Below are 18,288 nucleotides of genomic sequence, written 5' to 3' on the forward strand. Positions count from 1 at the left end.
TCGGGAGGCGGAGGCCAAAGGCGTCCTGGCCCCGCCCCTTCCGAACAAGCAGGAAGTGACGTCATGCCCGGGCCGCCTGGTCTTTCGGTGTTCTTCCCCCTCCCTTACTCTTCCTTCCCAGTCCCTCCCCTCCCCTCCCCCTTCCTTCCTCCGGTTCCAGCCTTTGAGGCCGCGCGAGTGTGAGAGGCTATGGAGTAAGCCGGCGGCAGTGGCCAGGCGCCGGGGCTGAGCAGGAGCAGCCAGGAGGCGTTTGGGGGGGGGCGAGGGAAAAGAGCCCCAGCACCGCCCCTCCCGGGGGAGAAGGGGAAGAGGTGAGTGATCCTCCACGGGCACGGGACGACCTCCTTAACCGGCCGCGCTCTCGCTTGGGCTCCTCAGGCAGCGAGGAGGAATGGGGAAGGACCCGCGCCCGGGGTAGGCCTCCCAAGGTCCCCGGGGCTGGAGACTGTTGCCTGGTGACGGGCCTGCCGGCTGCAGGCGGGGCCGGCGGGGCTGTGGGCTCCCGCGCGAAGCCGGGCTGGGGGAGCGGCGAGCTCCGGGGAGAGGATCTGGGAGGCCCGAGTCTCCCGAAGACGTCTGGAAGCGACTGGAGACCCCGGGCTGGAGCCATCTGCTGGAGGGAGAGCCCGGGTCGGGAGCTCGGGTTTCCGTGGAGAAGATCTTGGTTCCCTTTTGGGAAATTGGACACTACTCTGGGACTGGGTGAGAACAAACAGCTCTCCTCGGTTCTGAGGTCCGCCTCTGATAACCTGGGTTACCATCTAGGGCCCTACCGCTCGGCGTCCTTTTCTGACAGTAGCTTTAGTTCTGGAATGGAAGGTTATTGTTTGTGAGGTGGGTGGGGCAGGTGTTTTGTTAAATACCCGCTCCGAGGCTTCTGCACTCCTGTTTTTCTAAGCGGGAGAGAAAGAATGGAAGAAGGTTGAGACCCATGAGGCTTGCAAAAACTTGGGATCCGACTGAATACATACCTATGATCAGTTATGAAGGGGACCAGTATTGTCACGTCAACTCCCAAAACAGTCTTCCTGAGACTCCAGACTCAAGCGACTTAAAAGCACTATGTCAGTAGTGACTTACAGTTGTAAGTTGCAAACTAGTATTTTTGTAGGAATACAAAGTCAGGAATCATCTGTATGACTTTTTTTTTTTACAAATTGGATTCTATGAGTAATAAGTTTTCGAAGTCGCATTTGCAAGCCTCTCCATTCTGGAAAATTAATATAGTTTAAGGTTAGTGCTCCAAACCAACCTGTTACTGTAAAACCGGTCATGTTCTGGTAACAACTTGAAAGTCAGGTTATTGAAGCTTCCTTTTGGACTTTGCAGGCCTTTTTTCGTTTGGCTTCTTATTTTTTGGTTTAAATATTAATTTTTAAAAAGTTTTAAAATAATTTATCAGCTGAGTGTATAAATAGAATTCTTGGGACACTATTAAACTGTAGTCATAAAAGACACTTTTGGGGGACTCTAAAGGAACGGAACCTAAAGGAAGGACCTTCATTCTGTTCAGATCCATTGAACACACATGCAGAAACCTTTTGTCTCTAAGATCCATAAACATCCAATAAAATAAATAGAAGCACATTGTACTTACATACACTGGAATATTTCTGTAAAAATCAACCCCATACTTGGGAATAACTGCACATACTCACATGTTTGAAATTCATGACTTATCCCCCAAGAAAAAGAGGTCCTCTTACTGTGTTTGACTCAAGTGACTAGTTTCATCATCCATCCCTTTCTATAGCAGTAGAGATTTGACAACTTCCTGTCTCTCAGGCATCATATCAGTCTCTCTTGAAGTCTCTTGATTTTGCCTCTTTGAGTACCTCTTGAGTCTGTATACTCCTGGTCTTCATACTAGTACTCTAGTTCCAGCCACCATCGTTTCTCATTTGAAGTGTTCATGGTCTCCTAATTAGGGTCTACCTGCATTTACTGTGGCTCCCTCTGTAGTTTTCCACATCAGACTGAGTGACTTTTTCAAAATGTAGATCTAATCACATTATCTCCATGTTTAAAACTCTTCACTGTTTTTAAGCTCAACTAAAATCTTTAACAGGCTGTTTAGGTCCCTCTTAATTACCTTTGTGACCTCATCTCCACAGCGCCTTCTGGCATTCTTTTCTCCTCCTAGTCACTCTGTTCTTTCTGTTCTGCTTCAGGTATATGGCTTTTGATTATGATGCATCCCTTGCCTGGCAATGCTCTTCCTTTCCTTTTCATTCAGTTAATGCCTGCTCATCATTCAGCTCACATCAGGGAAGACTTTCCTGATTACGATAGATTCCCCTAATTATATGTTCTCATGACACCATTGCAGAGTTGCCATGCTTATTAATACTTAATAAATTAATGAGATTTCCCTAATCTCCTGATACTGTGTAAGTGCTTAATAAATGTTTTTTTAAATGAAAATTCATTTACTGCTTAGTAAATGTGCCAGGAATTGTACTAAGCATTTTATGTGTTTCATCTTTAATCCTCACAACAGTCACTTGAGGAATGGGTGGCAATTCCCTCTTTAGAAAGATTGGAATTAGTGTTAGGGAGGCTAGTTGGTGGTCATAGTGCTTGTATTAGACCTGGCATTTGAACCCAGGTTTTGTTGCCACTGAAGATTGTGTGCTTAATTATATAATTCACTGTACATCAGAATCACCTGGAGAACTGCTCAAAATATAAATGCCTTGACTGCACATTTATGGATTCTGATTCCAAAGGTTTGAGATAGTACATAGACATCTGTATGTTTTAACAAATTACCCAGTCATTTAGATGTTCACCAGAGTTTGAAAATCATTGCTTTGGAGTTTGAAAACCATTGTTTAGACAACACTTCAGTGCTTTATGAGTTTCAGTTTTCATATATTGTGCTATGCTGTGTTTCAGATTTTATATGCTCTTAAATCAACGAAGAACTGTAGTCCTAGGGAAGTGCCCTTACTGACCATTTCGTCTAATTTCCTACCCAGTTATTCCTCTTCCTCTTTCTCTGGCTAGAGGAGCTGAATAGTGAGAGACTGCCACCCCAGTGCTGTTGCTACTTTTTTCTTTTTAAATTTCAATAATTTCCAAGTGTCTGGTTGACTAACTGTAGTAAAAGCTATACTAAGTTCATGGTCTGGAAGTGCCTTCTAAAGAGTTGGATGTAATATCTCCTCAAATTTTACTTTGGGCTTCCCTGGTGGCGCAGTGGTTGAGAGTCCGCCTGCTCATGCAGGGTACACGGGTTCGTGCCCCGGTCCGGGAGGATCCCACATGCCGCGGAGCGGCTGGGCCTGTGAACCATGGCCGCTGAGCCTGCGCGTCCGGACCTGTGCTCCGCAACGGGAGAGGCCACAACAGTGAGAGGCCCGCGTACCGCCAAAAAAAAAAAAAAAAAAAAAATTTTACTTACTGTTCATATTAGTAGTTTGATATTTAAGCATATGTTGCCTTATAACCTCTCATTCTGCTTTTAAAATCTTACTGTATACAAACTTAATGATAGAAACAAGGTTTTACTTCTTGTTTCTCTTACTGCACCTTAGCATGGTGTTTTCCACCTCTTCTGTAGCCAGTAGTTTGTTGAATGGATGTGTGCTTCACTGTACATTGCTAAGTCTTCTTAGTTTTTTATGTTTGTTTCTTAAATCAGGTGTGTCCCCTGAAGTAATCTGTTCTAGCTCAACTTATGGTAATTAGATAACTTCTGTAGTTGTAAAGAGAATGATTGTATTGAGCTGGTACAATCTTTTTTCCTGAGTAAAATTAAACATGATTTCTGTATAGGCCAAAGAATGTTTTTAACCATTTTTTAAAAACTGTATCTTTAAAAATCTTTTAGTAATCTGTAAGCCCCCCTACAAGAAAAAAAACACGTATTTCAAAAGTATATCTCAGGATCATCTTAGATATAAACAGATAAGCACTGCATATAGGAGTATAGGTACAAAATTTTTACCAAGTTTTACAAAGCATTTTGTCAAAATTGTCATGTAATTCTTATTTCAAATTATAAAATTTTATGAGTATTTATACAAATGACTATATAAGTGGTATTTTAAAATTCTCAGACCCTTGTACCTCTTTAAGGACTAAAACTATTTTGAATTCATTTGTATTTTTGTATGTTGTTTTTTGTAGTCAATGTGTATTATTTTGTACTTATTGAAAGTCTAGTCTCTGTAACTAACCATTACTAAACATCATTTCATTATCAGATGTAATTACAGTAACTTTTTTTTTTTTTTTTTTTTTTTTTTTTTGCTGTACGTGGGCCTCTCACTGCTGTGGCCTCTCCCGTTGCGGAGCACAGGCTCCAGACGCGCAGGCTCAGCGGCCATGGCCCACAGGCGCAGCCACTCCGTGGCATGTGGGATCTTCCCGGACCGGGGCACGAACCCGTGTCCCCTGCATCGGCTGGCGGACTCTCAACCACTGCGCCACCAGGGAAGCCCCCTACAATAACCTTTTTATTTGCATTACAGTGTTTCCAACAAAAAATGCAAGCTAATTCGACTTACTGTTCAAATTACTAATCAAATTACTAAAAAAGAATATTTTATTCTTGGGGAAGTAGAAGAAGGGACTTTTGGAGTTTTGCTACTTGAAAATTCACGAAGTTTTATTTTATCCTGCTATACTAGAGTTTATGAGTAGGCAGAACTAAAAGAATTGCCAGTTCCTTTCAGCCACCTGCCATCAGGTGCCAAATACCCAACTCACCTCTGCCAGGTGCATGTAAAATCTAGTATGAACAGATTCATCTACTGGTTTTAGTAAAAGCCAAGTGATGGCTGAATCAGATGGTAGGGAGATATAATCTTGGTATCATACTGAAGCTGCCCCAAATCTTATTTTGGCTGGGATTTACAAGGGGAATATTGAATTTCAAGTGAATTCTACTAAATGGTATACAAGGGACAATCACTTATATGAATAAATATTTCTATCACTTATAATTTTGTGTTAGAGAAATAAGACTTCTTTATTCATTTATCAAGTGAAATTTGAAAAGCTATCATTTTAAGAAAATATGTTTGGTCTCTAGGTTTCTTACATGTCAAAAAGCTATTGCCAGTAATTCAAAATCTCATTTAAGCTCAGATGTTATTTCATAAACTCATTCATTTCATTTTTTCCTCAGCCTTCTGTTACTCTCGTGATATACATATTCTTTTTTGGTCTCCTTGGATAACCTTTTTCAAGCCCGTAGTCTTAACTACTATACTACTTTAAGCTCATGGTGCCCACATTTTTATTTTCAGCTGAGACGTTTTTTTCTAAGTTTTTGCCCTGCATATCTAAAGCCTCCTAGCTATATATGCATATTAATGTCATTCAGGCAACTCAACTTTAACATGTCCAAAATTGAGTTTTTCCTCCCACAATACAAGCAATTGTCTCCTATAGCCTTGTCTTGGTAAATGGCTTAATCCTCTGCCTAGACTCTGAAATGAGAGACTTGATTGGGATTCCTAGTTTTGTCTCTTTCCATTATCTAATTATCTAGTTGGTTACCAAGTTCTCTTAGTTCTAACTTTTCTTATTTTTTCCTTTCCTCTCCTTCTTTACTGCTATTTCCTTAATTCAGCAACCACTCCCTCTCAAACTTTGTTTAAAATTTAATACATGATACCTTAAAATTCATAATGAAGTTTAATATATAATTATAAAATAAATATCCATGTAACTAACACCTTTAAAACACCCTCTCTACCTGTTGTCTCTTTCCTATCTTCTCTATCCCTATTTCCAAGTATCCTTTCCTTTGTTTTGTTTCTTTTTTGTTTTTGTTTTTTTGCCTATATACATTCGGAATTATGTATGTTTAAAATTCCTGAAGTACAAATTGACACTGTCTTCAGTCTTGTCATATTCCCTACTTCCACCCCTAGTATATCATTCACTTTGCATGATGGAGTGATTGATCATTTTACTCATGCCTGAAACCTATCTGTGGCTTATCATAGTTTGGTTTCTTACTACTTAATGCCCTTGGTAACCTGGCTTTTCTAAGTCTCCTTTGCCATACTTCTCTCTTTTCCTCCAGTTTTTATCTGAACTGCTAGTTTTTACTCCTACACTTGTCCCATTCTCTATCTATCTCATTCACTCCTCCTCCCCTTAAAAGACATCTATGGTTTTGCTGTTTTGGGGAAACTTTCTTCTGTCTGTTCCTCTTCTTTTTGTTCCTATAGCATCTGTGTATGTATAATATATTCTGTAGCATTTTATTACTGTAGGATAATAATGCTGTGGTTGGTTTACTTCTCTGTCTCTTACCTTTGATGGTAAGCTCTTTATGGCTTATTTTTCCTTTACTTCTTTCTTTCCCAGTTTCTTATGTGGTATCAGGTACATAGTGGGTGCTCAATAAATATTAAATAATTCACCGGATTAATTTCCATGTCTGTTTCTACCTTGTGTACACCAGTGTTGACTCTGGGTGATGGATAGGCATCTCAAATTTGACTATTAACTCTGAAAATATCCTTTGTTTTCATACTGAACTATTTCTAGTTTTCAAATCATATTATGTTTAGTCTTCCCTCCATGTCTTGGCATGTAGTAATCCTTCTTCCTGGAAGCTCCTTCCCTTTTTCTCCTACCTGAAAGACACTTTTAAAAAAAAATTGGAGTATAATTGATTTACAAAAAACACTTCATTTTTGAGCCCATCTTCATGATCCCAAAGCATGGTACGTTCATACCTCTAGTTAATTGCTATAAATCTTTGCAGGTCTGAGTCTGCTGCTGGACTGAGTCCCTAAAGATCAGACATGTTTCCATTTACATCTATATTTCCAGTGTATGGCAAGTGCATGGCATGTAATATGTAGCTACTCAGGCAGAGTTAGAGGAAAGTATCTGTAGATTTTTAAATAGCGTTTTTATGTCTCTTCCACCTCCCCATCAAAATCAGCAGCAGATGTTCATAGAGAACAACTTGGCATGGCAATGAATGTTTTCATAATTCCAGTAGCAACATTTTCTAACTGCTTACAGAAATGCAGCATTAAATTAAAAAAGGAAAGTGAATTTTTATTTCTATTTACAGATAGTTCAAATCTTTAATAGAAAGTAAATTATATGAATATAATTTAATTAACTGAGAAAATAGGACACAAACTAGTGCTGCCTTAGCCCAGTAGCCTTCCAAATATTTTTGCTTGTGTATTCTCTAAATAATTTTGTAAGACGTTGTAATTCTTTTTGTGTTTTAAGTTGATGGCATCTGAATTTTTTTGTCAAGTGTTTAGATAATTACAAAGTATCTGATTTCTAGATTGTGGTATATTATGATTATGTTTTACTTTTATCAAAACCTTGGAATTTTTGCTTATTAATTGAAATAAACTTGTTCCTATACAGCCCTGTGACGACTATCTTGTTTCTTAATTATAGTTCTCTGACAGATAAGGCATGGGGTTTTGCTGTTAAGAAATAAAGCACAGCCCTCTTCAGAATTTCTTACCAAACTTCTTTTTGCTCTACTCTTAAGAGACTTCCAGTATTAATGTATTCTCAAATTGCATTTTCCCTTTTGGCATGCCTGCCAAAGATTTTTATACCCAGGGAAATACCCTATAACAAGACTGGGATGGCTGAGAAAAATATTTTACTTTGTTCAAGTGGGAGAAAACTGTGAAAGAAGAGTTGGTTAAGGAAAATTTGCAGGACACAGACTTGTTCTTAGGTAAATCAATTTTTGGAAAGAATACACATGGCAGGTGAAGGTTTGAAGAGTGATAGGACTTTAAACCTCTTTCTGTGCCATGGACCCTTAAACAATCTAGTGGACCTGTTCTCAGAGTAACATTTTAACGGCTTGTCAGTTTCTTTCTACAAAAGCCTCTGGGTTCTGATTGGACTGCATTTAGTCTATAGATTGAAGGGGAAAATTGACACCTTAACAATATTGAGTCTTCCATTTCCTGTACAAGTTTTTAAGTCATCTTCAATTTTTTGCAGAAATTTTTATTTTCATTGTACAAGTCTTTGTGTCTTGTCAAATTTATCCATAGGTACTTCACGTCCTTGAAATGGTATTTTTTTAATTTGCTGTGTTTATTGTATTTGTTTGCATCAATATTTGTCCTTTACATTTTTTACTTTCTTTGCAAGTCAAATTTTTTCTAGTTCCTTAATTTTGTTTTTTAGCGACATTTTCTTTTTCTCTAGTTGCGGTGAGTGGGGGCTACTCTTTATTGCGGTGCGCAGGCTTCTCACTGTAGTGGCTTCTCTTGTTGCAGAGCACAGGCTCTAGGCATGTGGGCTTCAGTAGTAGCAACACGCAGGCTCAGTAGTTGTGGCACGTGGGCCCCAGAGCATGCGGCTTCAGTAGTTGCAGCACATGGGCTCAGTAGTTGTGGCTCACGGGCTCTAGAGCACAGTCTCAGTAGTTGTGGTGCTCAGGCTTAGTTGCTCCGCGACATGTGGGATCTTCCTGGACCAGTGATTGAACCCATGTCCCCTGCATTGGCAGGTGGATTCTTAACCACTGTGCCAACAGGGACGTCCCTGTGTGCATCCTTTAAGATTGAAGTCTCTGTTTCCCTCAGTCCTGTGGAGCTCCTCAGTTGAGCCCTGCTCGCCTTCAAAGCCAGATGCTCTGGGGGCTTCTCTTCCCAGTGCCAGAGCCCTGGGCTGGGGAGCTGATGTGGGCCTCAGAACTCTCACTCCTGTGGGAGAACCTTGGTAATATATTTTTCCTTCAGTTTGTGGGTCGCCCCCCCAGGGAGGTATGAGATTGATTATGTCGTGAGTCTGCCCCTCTTACCAGTCTCATGGTTCTGTCTTTATGACTTTAGTTGTAGAGGATCTTTTTGGGTAGGTTTCAGTCTTTTTCAACAATGGTTGTGCAGATTGTTGTGATTTTGGTGTGCTCAAGAGAGGAGGTAAGCTTAGGTTCCTTCTACTCCACCATCTTGGCCACTTCGCCCTTCAAAATGGTATTTTTGAAATTTCAGTGTTCAGTTGTCTGTTTTTAGAATATAAGAATAGTCTTTTTTAGAAAAAGTATTGTTTTTGTATTCTGCCATTATGCTAAACTCACATATTAATTCCAGTAGCTTTTTTGTGGATTACTTCTGACTTTCTCTGTACATGATCATGTTGTTAAGAATAAAGAATTTTACTTCTTCCTCCCAGTATGAATGTCTTTTATTTTGTTTTCTTTTTTGCTTTGGCTAGGACCTCCATTAGAATACTGAATAGAAGTGGTAAAAGTATATATCCTTACTTTGTTCCCTAATTTAGGGAGAAAGTGATTAATCTCTTATCTTTAAATGTGATATTAGCTATAGGTATTTAAAGGTGCCATTTATCAGGTTGAGGAAGCTCCTTTCTGTTCTTAGTTGGCTGAGAGTTTTTATTGTGACTGAGTATTGAATTTTGTCAAAAAATTTTTTCTGCCTTTACTGAGATGATCATATATTTTCTATTACCCATTATTCAGTTAATATGGTGAATGACGTGGATTTGTTTTTGAGTGTTAAATGACATGGATTTGTTTTTGAGTGATTTAGATAAATTCCACTTGGTTGTGGGGTTGGATTTGTTGGATGTGCTAATGTTTTGTTAAGGATTTTTACCTGTTGATGATGTATATTGATATGAACTTTTCTTGTGTCATTATTTGGTGTTGGTATCAGGGTGATAACTGACTATAGAACATGAAAGTGTTCTATTGTCTTGGGCTTCCCTGGTGGCGCAGTGGTTGAGAGTCCACCTGCCGATACAGGGGACACGGGTTCGTGCTCCGGTCCGGGAAGATCCCACATGCCGCGGAGCGGCTGGGCCCGTGAGCCATGGCCGCTGAGCCTGTGCATCAGAGCCTGTGCTCCGCAACGGGAGAGGCCACAACAGTGAGAGGCCTGCGTACCACAAAAAAAAAAAAAAAAAAAAAAAGACGAAAGTGTTCTATTGTCCTCTATTTTCTGGAAGAGCTTATATGGACCTGGAATGATTTCTTCCTTAAATGTTTGATAATATTCAGCAGTGAACCCATCCGAGCCTGGAGTTTTCTTTGTGGTGAGAGTTGTAGTTATGAATTGCATTTCTTTTAAATAGGATTATTCTGACTTTCTCTTCAGTTATGGTAGTTGTACCTTCCGAGGAATTTTTTCACTTTATCCAAGTTGTTGAATTAATTGGCTGGCATAAGATCATCCACAATATAATATCTGATTGATTTAGAATCTATAGGCTCTATATAGGATTTGCATCCGTAGGATTTCTTCTATTTCTGATATTGGTCATTTGTGTTTTTAAAAGTTTTCTTAATGTAGCTAGAGGTTTATCTTTAAAAAAAAAAGTGTGTGGCTTCATTGATTTTTCTTTTTCATTTTTCTATTAAATAGAGTATTAAATTACATTAAATTCAGTCGTTCCATTGATTTCTACTCTTTAAAAAAAAAGATTTATTTATTTATTTTTGGCTGCATTTGGTCTTCATTGCTGCATACGGGCTTTCTCTAGTTGCGGCAACCGGGGCTACTCTTCATTGCGGTGTGCAGGCCTCTCATTGCAGTGGCTTCTCTTTGTTGCAGAGCACAGGCTCTAGGCGAGCGGGCTTCAGTTGTGGCACGCAGGATTCAGTAGTTGTGACTTGCAGGCTCTAGAGCGCAGGCTCAGTAGTTGTGGCGCATGGGCTCAGTTGCTCCGCGGCATGTGGGATCCTCCCGGACCAGGGCTCGAACCCGTGTCCCCTGCATTGGCAGGAGGATTCTTAACCACTGCACCACCAGAGAAACCTGATTTCTACTCTTTATTTCCTTCTTTCTACTCATTTTGAGTATAATTTTCTCTCTTTTTCTTAGCTTCCTAAGATAGAAGCTTATACCATTAATTTTGGATTTTTTTTTTATAAACGTTTAAAGCTATAAATTTCCTATGGGGCACTGCTTTGCCTACATACCACAGATTTTTCATTTTCATTCACTTCAGAATATTTAAAATTTTTCTCTGTGATTTCTGTTTTATGATTATTATTATTTGTGTGTGTGTGTGTGGTACGCTGGCCTCTCACCGCTGTGGCCTCTCCCGCTGCGGAGCACAAGCTCCGGATGCGCAGGCTCAGCGGCCATGGCTCACACGCGCCTAGCCGCTCCGCGGCATGTGGGATCTTCCTGGACTGGGGCATGAACCCGTGTCCCCTGCATCGGCAGGTGGACTCTCAACCACTGCGCCACCAGGGAAGCCCGTGATTTCTGTTTTAGTCCTTCGGTATTTAGAAGTATTGTTCAATTTCCTGATACTTGCATTTTTCTAGATATTTATCTATCACTGACTTCTAGCTTAATTTCATTGTGGTCAATGAACGCATTTTGTATTATTTCAGTAGGTTTAAGTATTTTGAGACTTGTTTTATGGCACAGCATATAGTCTATCTTAGTGAATATTCCATGTACATATGAAAACAAAATGCATTCTGCTTTTATAGAGTGGAGTGTTTTAGGTCAGGTTATTTGTTAGTGTTGTTCAAGTCTTCTACGTCCTTATTGATTTTCTGTCTACTTGGTCTATCTGTCCATTTGCTACTGAGAAAGGACCCATGAAGTCTCCAACTACACTTGTGGATTTGTCTATTTCTTCTTTCAGTTCTGTCAGTTTTTGCTGCATTTATTTTGAAACTCTCTTATTTAGTGTGTACACATTTAGGATTGTTATGTCTTCTTGAGAGTTGACAACTCTGTTATTATGAAGTGTCCCTCTTTGTCTTGAAGCGTATTCTGCCTGTTATTAATATAGCCACTCTAGCTTGTATATTTTCACATTTTTTAAGTTTTAAATCATCTTGTAAAGTGGGTTTCTTATAAACAGCAGACGGTTGGGTCTTGCTTTTCTAATCTAGTTTGATAGTCTCAGCCATTTAAGTGGAATTTTAAATCATTTACATTTAATGTAATTATTTATATGGTTGGATTCAAATTTATTATCTTGCTATTTATTTCCTGTTTTTCACATTTGTTCTTTGTTCCTTTCTTTTCCTGCTTTTTTAAAAATTCAGTTTACTTTAGGATTCAATTTTATTTCCATTGTTAGCTTTTTAGCTTTGTCTCTTTATGATTTTAGTTATTACTCTAGGGTTTATAATATGTCTTTAATATGCCACAGTCTACCTTCAAATGATGTTATACTACCTCACATATAAGAATATTTCAAAAATATACTTCCATTTCCCCCTCTCTCTTTTTTAAAAATAAATTTATTTATTAATTTATTTATTTTTGGCTGTGTTGGGTCTTCATTGCTGTGCACGGGCTTTCTCTAGTTGTGGTGAGCTGGGGCTACTCTTCGTTGCGGTGTGTGGGCTTCTCATTGCAGTGGCTTCTCTTGTTGCAGAGCACGGTAGTTGTGGCACATGGGCTCAGTAGTTGTGGCTTGCAGGCTCCAGAGCACAGGCTCAGTAGTTGTGGCATACAAGCCCAGTTGCTCTGTGGCATGTGGGATCTTCCTGGACCAGGGCTTGAACCCATGTCCCCTGCATTGGCAGGCAGATTCTTAACTACTGCACCACCAGGGAAGCCCCCTCCATTTCCCCTCTCTTATCCTTGGTTTGTTTTATCATATTTTTACTTCTATATGTATTATAAGCACAATACATTTTTGTTATTTTTGCTTTAAATGATCAGCTGTCTTTCAAAGATAATGTGAGAAGTTTTTTATATACCTGCATAATTTTTATTTTCAGAGTCCTCCATTCCTTTGGTAGATTCAGATTTCCATCTGGTATCGTTTGCCTTCTGTTTGAAGGGCTTCCTTTAATATTTCTTATAGTAAATATATGGTGGCAACAAATTTAGGTTTTCATGAAAAAGTCTTTATTTCACATTTATTTTTGAAAGTTTTTTTTTTTCTTTCCCTCATGGCTTATAGAATTCTATGTCAGCAGTTTCTTTTAATTCTTTTGAGACCTTATTCAGTTGTTCCCTGGCCTTGTATAGTTTCTGATGAGAAGTTTGGGGAGAATTCTTGTCTTTTTTCCTCTATATATAATTTGCCTATTTTCCCTGGCTGCTTTTAAGAGTTTTCTCTTAATCACTGATTTTCAGCTATTTGATATGACATATTTAGGCATGGTTTTCTTTGTGTTCATCCTGCTTTGTGTTTATTGAATTTCTTGGTGCTGTGTAGTTTTCATCAAATTTGGAAAATTTTTGGCTATTTTTCAAATATTATTCTCCCCTTTCCCTCTCATTTTTGAGATTCAGTTATATATGTTAGACTGTGATATTGTCCCACAGATCACTGAGACTTTGTTCATTTATTTTTTTTCCCAGTCTTTTACTCTATCTTCAGGTTTCACTATCTTTTTTCCCTACATTGTCTAATCTGGTAATTATATCCTCTGAGTTTTTGAGATATTTTTGTCTCTAGAGTGTTCATTTGATTTTTTTAAATATTCCATTTTCTTTTATTATGTTCATGCTTTCCTCTAAATACTTGTTTTGCAGGAGAAGAGAGAAGTGAGAGAATAGTCATGTCTCAGGTCTCTGGTGAGTCCCAGGACAGGCTGCCAAGTGAGGGTCCTTGGCTTCCTGTATGGAAAGAATTCAAGAGCCAGCCAAAGCAAAGTGAAAGCAGGTTTATTTAGAGAGATAAACATTAAAATTGGCAGAATGCAGACTGTCTCAGAAAGTGAGAGCGGCCTTGGGATATGTAGTTGTTAATTTTTATGGGCTGGGTAATTTCATATGCTAATGAGTGGGAGGATTATTTCAACTGTTTTGGGAAAGGGACAGGGATTTCCAGGAACTAGACCACTGCTCACTTTTTGGCCTTTTATGGTCAGCCTCAGAGCTGTCATGGCACCTGTGGGTGTGTCATTTAGCATTCTAATGTATTACAATGAGCATATAATGAGGCTCAAGGTCTACCGGAAGTCAGATCTTCTGCCATCTTGGGCCTAACCACTTTTTGTCATATCCTCAATGGCTGTGTCATTCTTTTAACTGTTATCCCCTGACCTCTTCCTTCCTGTCTCACTTGGACATATGATAGTTTTTTATATCTTTGCTGCTAATTCTATAAGCTCATTTTGGAGTCTGTTTTTATTGACTGATTTTGGTTTTGGTTATGATCACATTTTCTTGCTTCTTGGCATGTCTGATAATTAATTGTTGATTGCATACTGAACATTGTGAATGTTATATTGGCCTAGTATCTGAAATTATTTTTGTCTCCATTTCATGAATATTGGGTTTCATTCTGGTAAGCAGTTAAGTAATTTATGATTAGTTGGATCATTTGAGGCTAGCTTTTTAGTTTGTTAGGGCAGGTTTAGGATACTTTAGGAATGGTTTATTCTGTACCAAGGCATAGTCCTTCTGGGCTTTCTACTGAATGCCTTTAGTGATCAATGAGGTCTCTCCACTCTAGCTTGAAAAATTAAAAGATTTGCAGCCCCGTATGAACTCTGTAACTATTCAGCTCACAGCTCGCTAGTTGTTCCTTGCCTGACCTTCTTACTGAATTCAGGTTCGGCTGCTTGCTGCTTGAAAGCCAATACTTGAGAGGCAATTGCTGGTAAGAACGCAAAGGTGCTTTATTCAGGAGGCCAGCACCTTGAGGAGATGGCAGACTGGTGTCCAAAAACCCAACTCCAAAGATTCTGCTTGATCATGAAAGTTTTTAAAGGGAGAATCATTTGGGGAGGGGATCAGTCTAGTTTATCTTCCACTGTGTGCAGAATTTCTTATGCTTGGTTGGTGCTGAGGTAGCAGAGTGGTGTTCCAGGAATCTCATACTCAACCTGAAGTTATAATCCTCTACCTGGGGGGGAGGGCTTAGTTCCTGTAGAGGAACTCAAAGGTATTGTTATGTATATTCTTTGAGTACCAGGACCCTGCCCCGAGGCTGCATTATTGTTTCTTGAGTGCTCCTCTTTTGTTTCTGCATTCCCTCCCTTCCCTGATAAGCAATTGTTTGATTTTGCCCTTTGGAACTCAGGGAAGGTCAAGGGGACTGAATGAAGCCTATTTCCTACAAACGAGAAGTGGGGGGACACAGAAAGTATTTGTACCTGAGAGGGCCCCATAGGGTCCTGCTCCATTTCAACCTGGTGAAGTTGCACACTATGTATGTGCATCTTAGTATTCAACAAAGCATCAGGGGGACCCCTGCAAATTTCTGGAGCTCTTTTTCATCACTGTTCCCTTCTGGTTTTTTTCCTTAAAATTTTTGTTTTCCTCTTCCCCCTTCTCTTTGAAATTCTATCTCAGAAGTTCAGCCATCGCAGCATCATTGAATTCCAATTTCTTTCCTCAACTCCTTAATTCAGTTAGACTGTGCTTGGGATTCTTTTGTCTACTCCATGATTTGCAGTGTGCCTCTAGGCAGAAAGTTGGGGCAACCCTAGAATTCACCTTGTTTGCTTTCTCACTGGGATCACATGGCCTGTGCTGCCTGTTCAATATCTGAAAACATTTGTTTCATATATTTTGTCCAGTTTCCAGTTGTTGAGGAGGGAGGGTAAATATAGTGTTTGTTCCTCCATCATCACCAGAAATGTGTAAAATCTGAAAAATATTTTATTACCTATTGCTTGTTCATGTGTTATTGTCCTTTAGCTTTTTGTTTAGAAATTATTCTTAAATGACTTCATAGTTCAACAGTGATTTTTTTTTTTTTTTTTTTGCGGTACGTGGGCCTCTCACTGTTGTGGCCTCTCCCTTTGAGGAGCACAGGCTCTGGATGCACAGGCTCAGTGGCCATGGCTCATGGGCCCAGCCACTCTGCAGCACGTGGGATCTTCCCAGACCAGAGCATGAACCCACGTCCCCTGCATCGGCAGGTGGATTCTCAACCACTGCGCCACCAGGGAAACCCAACAGTGATTATTTTAATAGTGAACAAAACTTTTATGAAATACAAATTTATTGCTTAGTATAACATTAGAGCCTTTCAGGTTTTTTTATATATTTTTTTTAAAATAAACTTATTTATTTATTTATTTATATTTGGCTGCGTTGGGTCTTCATTGCTGCACGTGGCAAGCTGGGGCTACTCTTCGTTGTGGTGCGCAGCTTCTTATTGTGGTGGCTTCTCTTGTTGCAGAGCATGGGCTCTAGGTGCACAGGCTTCGGTAGGTGTGGCACGTGGGCTCAGTAGTTGTGGCTTGTGGGCTCTAGAGCTTAGGCTCAGTAGTTGTGGCGCACGGGCTTAGTTGTTCCACGGTATGTGGGATCTTCCTGGACCAGGGTTTGAACCTGTGTTCCCTGCATTGGCAGGCGGATTCTTAACCACTGCACCACCAGCAAAGCCCTATAGTTTTTTTTTTTACTGTGAAGATTCAGACCCTCTACACCACTTTAAGTCTTAAAGGGTCTTATAATGTGGACCATGTTATATAGTTGAGCAACATTTATGTTAGTGTCAATATGAATATGTCTTTTCTCTTATTGGTCTGTGACAATTGAGGTTGAAGCACAGTTTGGTTCCTAGACTTAAATTTGCATTCAAGTATATTGGGTTCTCTGAAGGCAAAACTAACATATAGCTTTTGTTTCTATAGGATTGTTTTGCTCATTGTTTGGGGTATATTAAGCTTTCAGACTAAATAATGAGTAAATACTTAAAGAAGTAAAAACAAATGATCTGTGCTCTCCTGTCCCCCTATGTTTCTAGGTAACTATAACTACCCAGAATTGCAGCCATGGAGTCCATGCTTAATAAGTTGAAGAGTACGGTTACAAAAGTAACAGCTGATGTCACTAGTGCTGTGATGGGAAATCCTGTCACTAGAGAATTCGATGTTGGTCGACACATTGCCAGTGGTGGCAGTGGTCTAGCTTGGAAGATTTTTAATGGCACAAAAAAGTCAACAAAGCAGGTAAGTTTTAGTTTAGACACACATGCTAATAAGTACCATAATGTGCATGTATGCATTTTTATGTTAAGAAATGCTAAAAGTAATGGGTTCTTTAGTTGTCGTTTCATCTAATGAAGTCATAGAAAAACAAATGCTTTTAAACGTGCCCTTGAATCTCCTGGTTACAAATACATTGTTTGATATATCATCTCATCTTGTACTTTAATTTTGTTTACTTAATAACAAACATATCAGTTGCACAAATAAGTGTATTAGATTTTAATATTTAGCAAAGTGGTTTTTAAAATTTTTTTAACATCTTTATTGGAGTATAATTGCTTTACAACTGTGTGTTAGTTTCTGCTTTATAACCAAGTGAATCAGCTATACATATACATATATCCCCATATCTCCTCCCTCTTTTAGCAAAGTGTTTTAGAATAAAAATTACCATGTTCCTTTTTATCTTTATCAATACGTTACGACAAAATACTCAGTTAAATTTTTCTAACATTCTTTTTTTAAGCATCCTTAGTCCCTCTTTTATTCTATAGCCTTATAGGAAGTCGACTTCTATAATATTTTTTCGTATTTATCAACACTATAGTTTTTACCATCAGGGGATACATTTGTGGCATATAATCAGTAGTATGTTTGGGGGTATATTGATTTTAAAATTATTTTTAAACTGTTCTTTTAGTGAAGAGTAGTTTGAATTAGTTATATTTTTATTTTTATTTTTATTTGACTTAAGAGACCAACAGACGGTTCTTAGAAATGTGGAGGATTGTTAGTGTTAAATTTTACTAACAACTTTCTGTTGGAATTGTTAAAGAATTGAGAAATCTCCAGGTTTAAAGTGTTTGTGGAAATATGTTCTTTAAAAAGAAGAATCAAAAAAGAAAAAAGAAAAATCACTGTTTCCAAAAGTACTTTTACTTCTCTATATGTGAAACATATCGAATTTAAGACATGGGATTTAATACACATATTTTCCAATGACTATCAAAATTGTACAATTGTGGGTATGTATTGTGACTTTTCCAAAATCAGCTTATTTCCCAAATAAGTATATTAAAGACGGAATTGGCTTTTGTTATCCTTTTATGAAGGAAGAATCTTGGTTCTGTGATAGATTGCTGGTATGTGGTTTGTATCTGACCTGTAAATCTTGCTTTTATTGCCATTTGGTTAGTAGTCTTTAAGTCCAAAGTTGATCTTTATCTTAAATATTGATTGGTCACTTTTGAACATTGTTTTCTCTTTCACCAAGAGCTCATCCAAAAAATAAATGGTTTCTTGAATATTGATTACTTAAAAAGTTATGAATGAGGTCATGAAGTTATATAAATGACCAACCTCCAACACCAGCACAAATTGCTTTTATAATCAATTATATAAAGGGAAAATGAAATAACACCAAATTTACTAAATTTTGCATTGTTTATTAAGGATGTGATAACATAGTAGTGTTTTTGTCC

The 18,288-nt window shown here is 38.7% G+C and overlaps 1 protein-coding gene across 2 annotated transcripts in view; it reads left to right on the forward strand.

Moving 5' to 3' along the window:
* The first annotated feature begins 43 nt into the window (after positions 1 to 43).
* The window catches only part of SCYL2 (SCY1 like pseudokinase 2), a 67,882-nt gene continuing 49,637 nt past the window's right edge, over positions 44 to 18,288 (forward strand). For both annotated transcript variants that reach the window (XM_067009959.1, XM_059081942.2), the window contains exons 1-2: positions 44 to 311; positions 16,624 to 16,828. In XM_067009959.1, coding sequence (XP_066866060.1) covers positions 16,652 to 16,828 — 177 coding nt within the window. In that variant the 5' untranslated portion in view covers positions 44 to 311; positions 16,624 to 16,651. The remainder of the gene's footprint in view (positions 312 to 16,623; positions 16,829 to 18,288) is intronic.

This window comes from Kogia breviceps, chromosome 12, assembly GCF_026419965.1.
Source record: "Kogia breviceps isolate mKogBre1 chromosome 12, mKogBre1 haplotype 1, whole genome shotgun sequence".
Classification (NCBI taxonomy): domain Eukaryota; kingdom Metazoa; phylum Chordata; class Mammalia; order Artiodactyla; family Physeteridae; genus Kogia; species Kogia breviceps.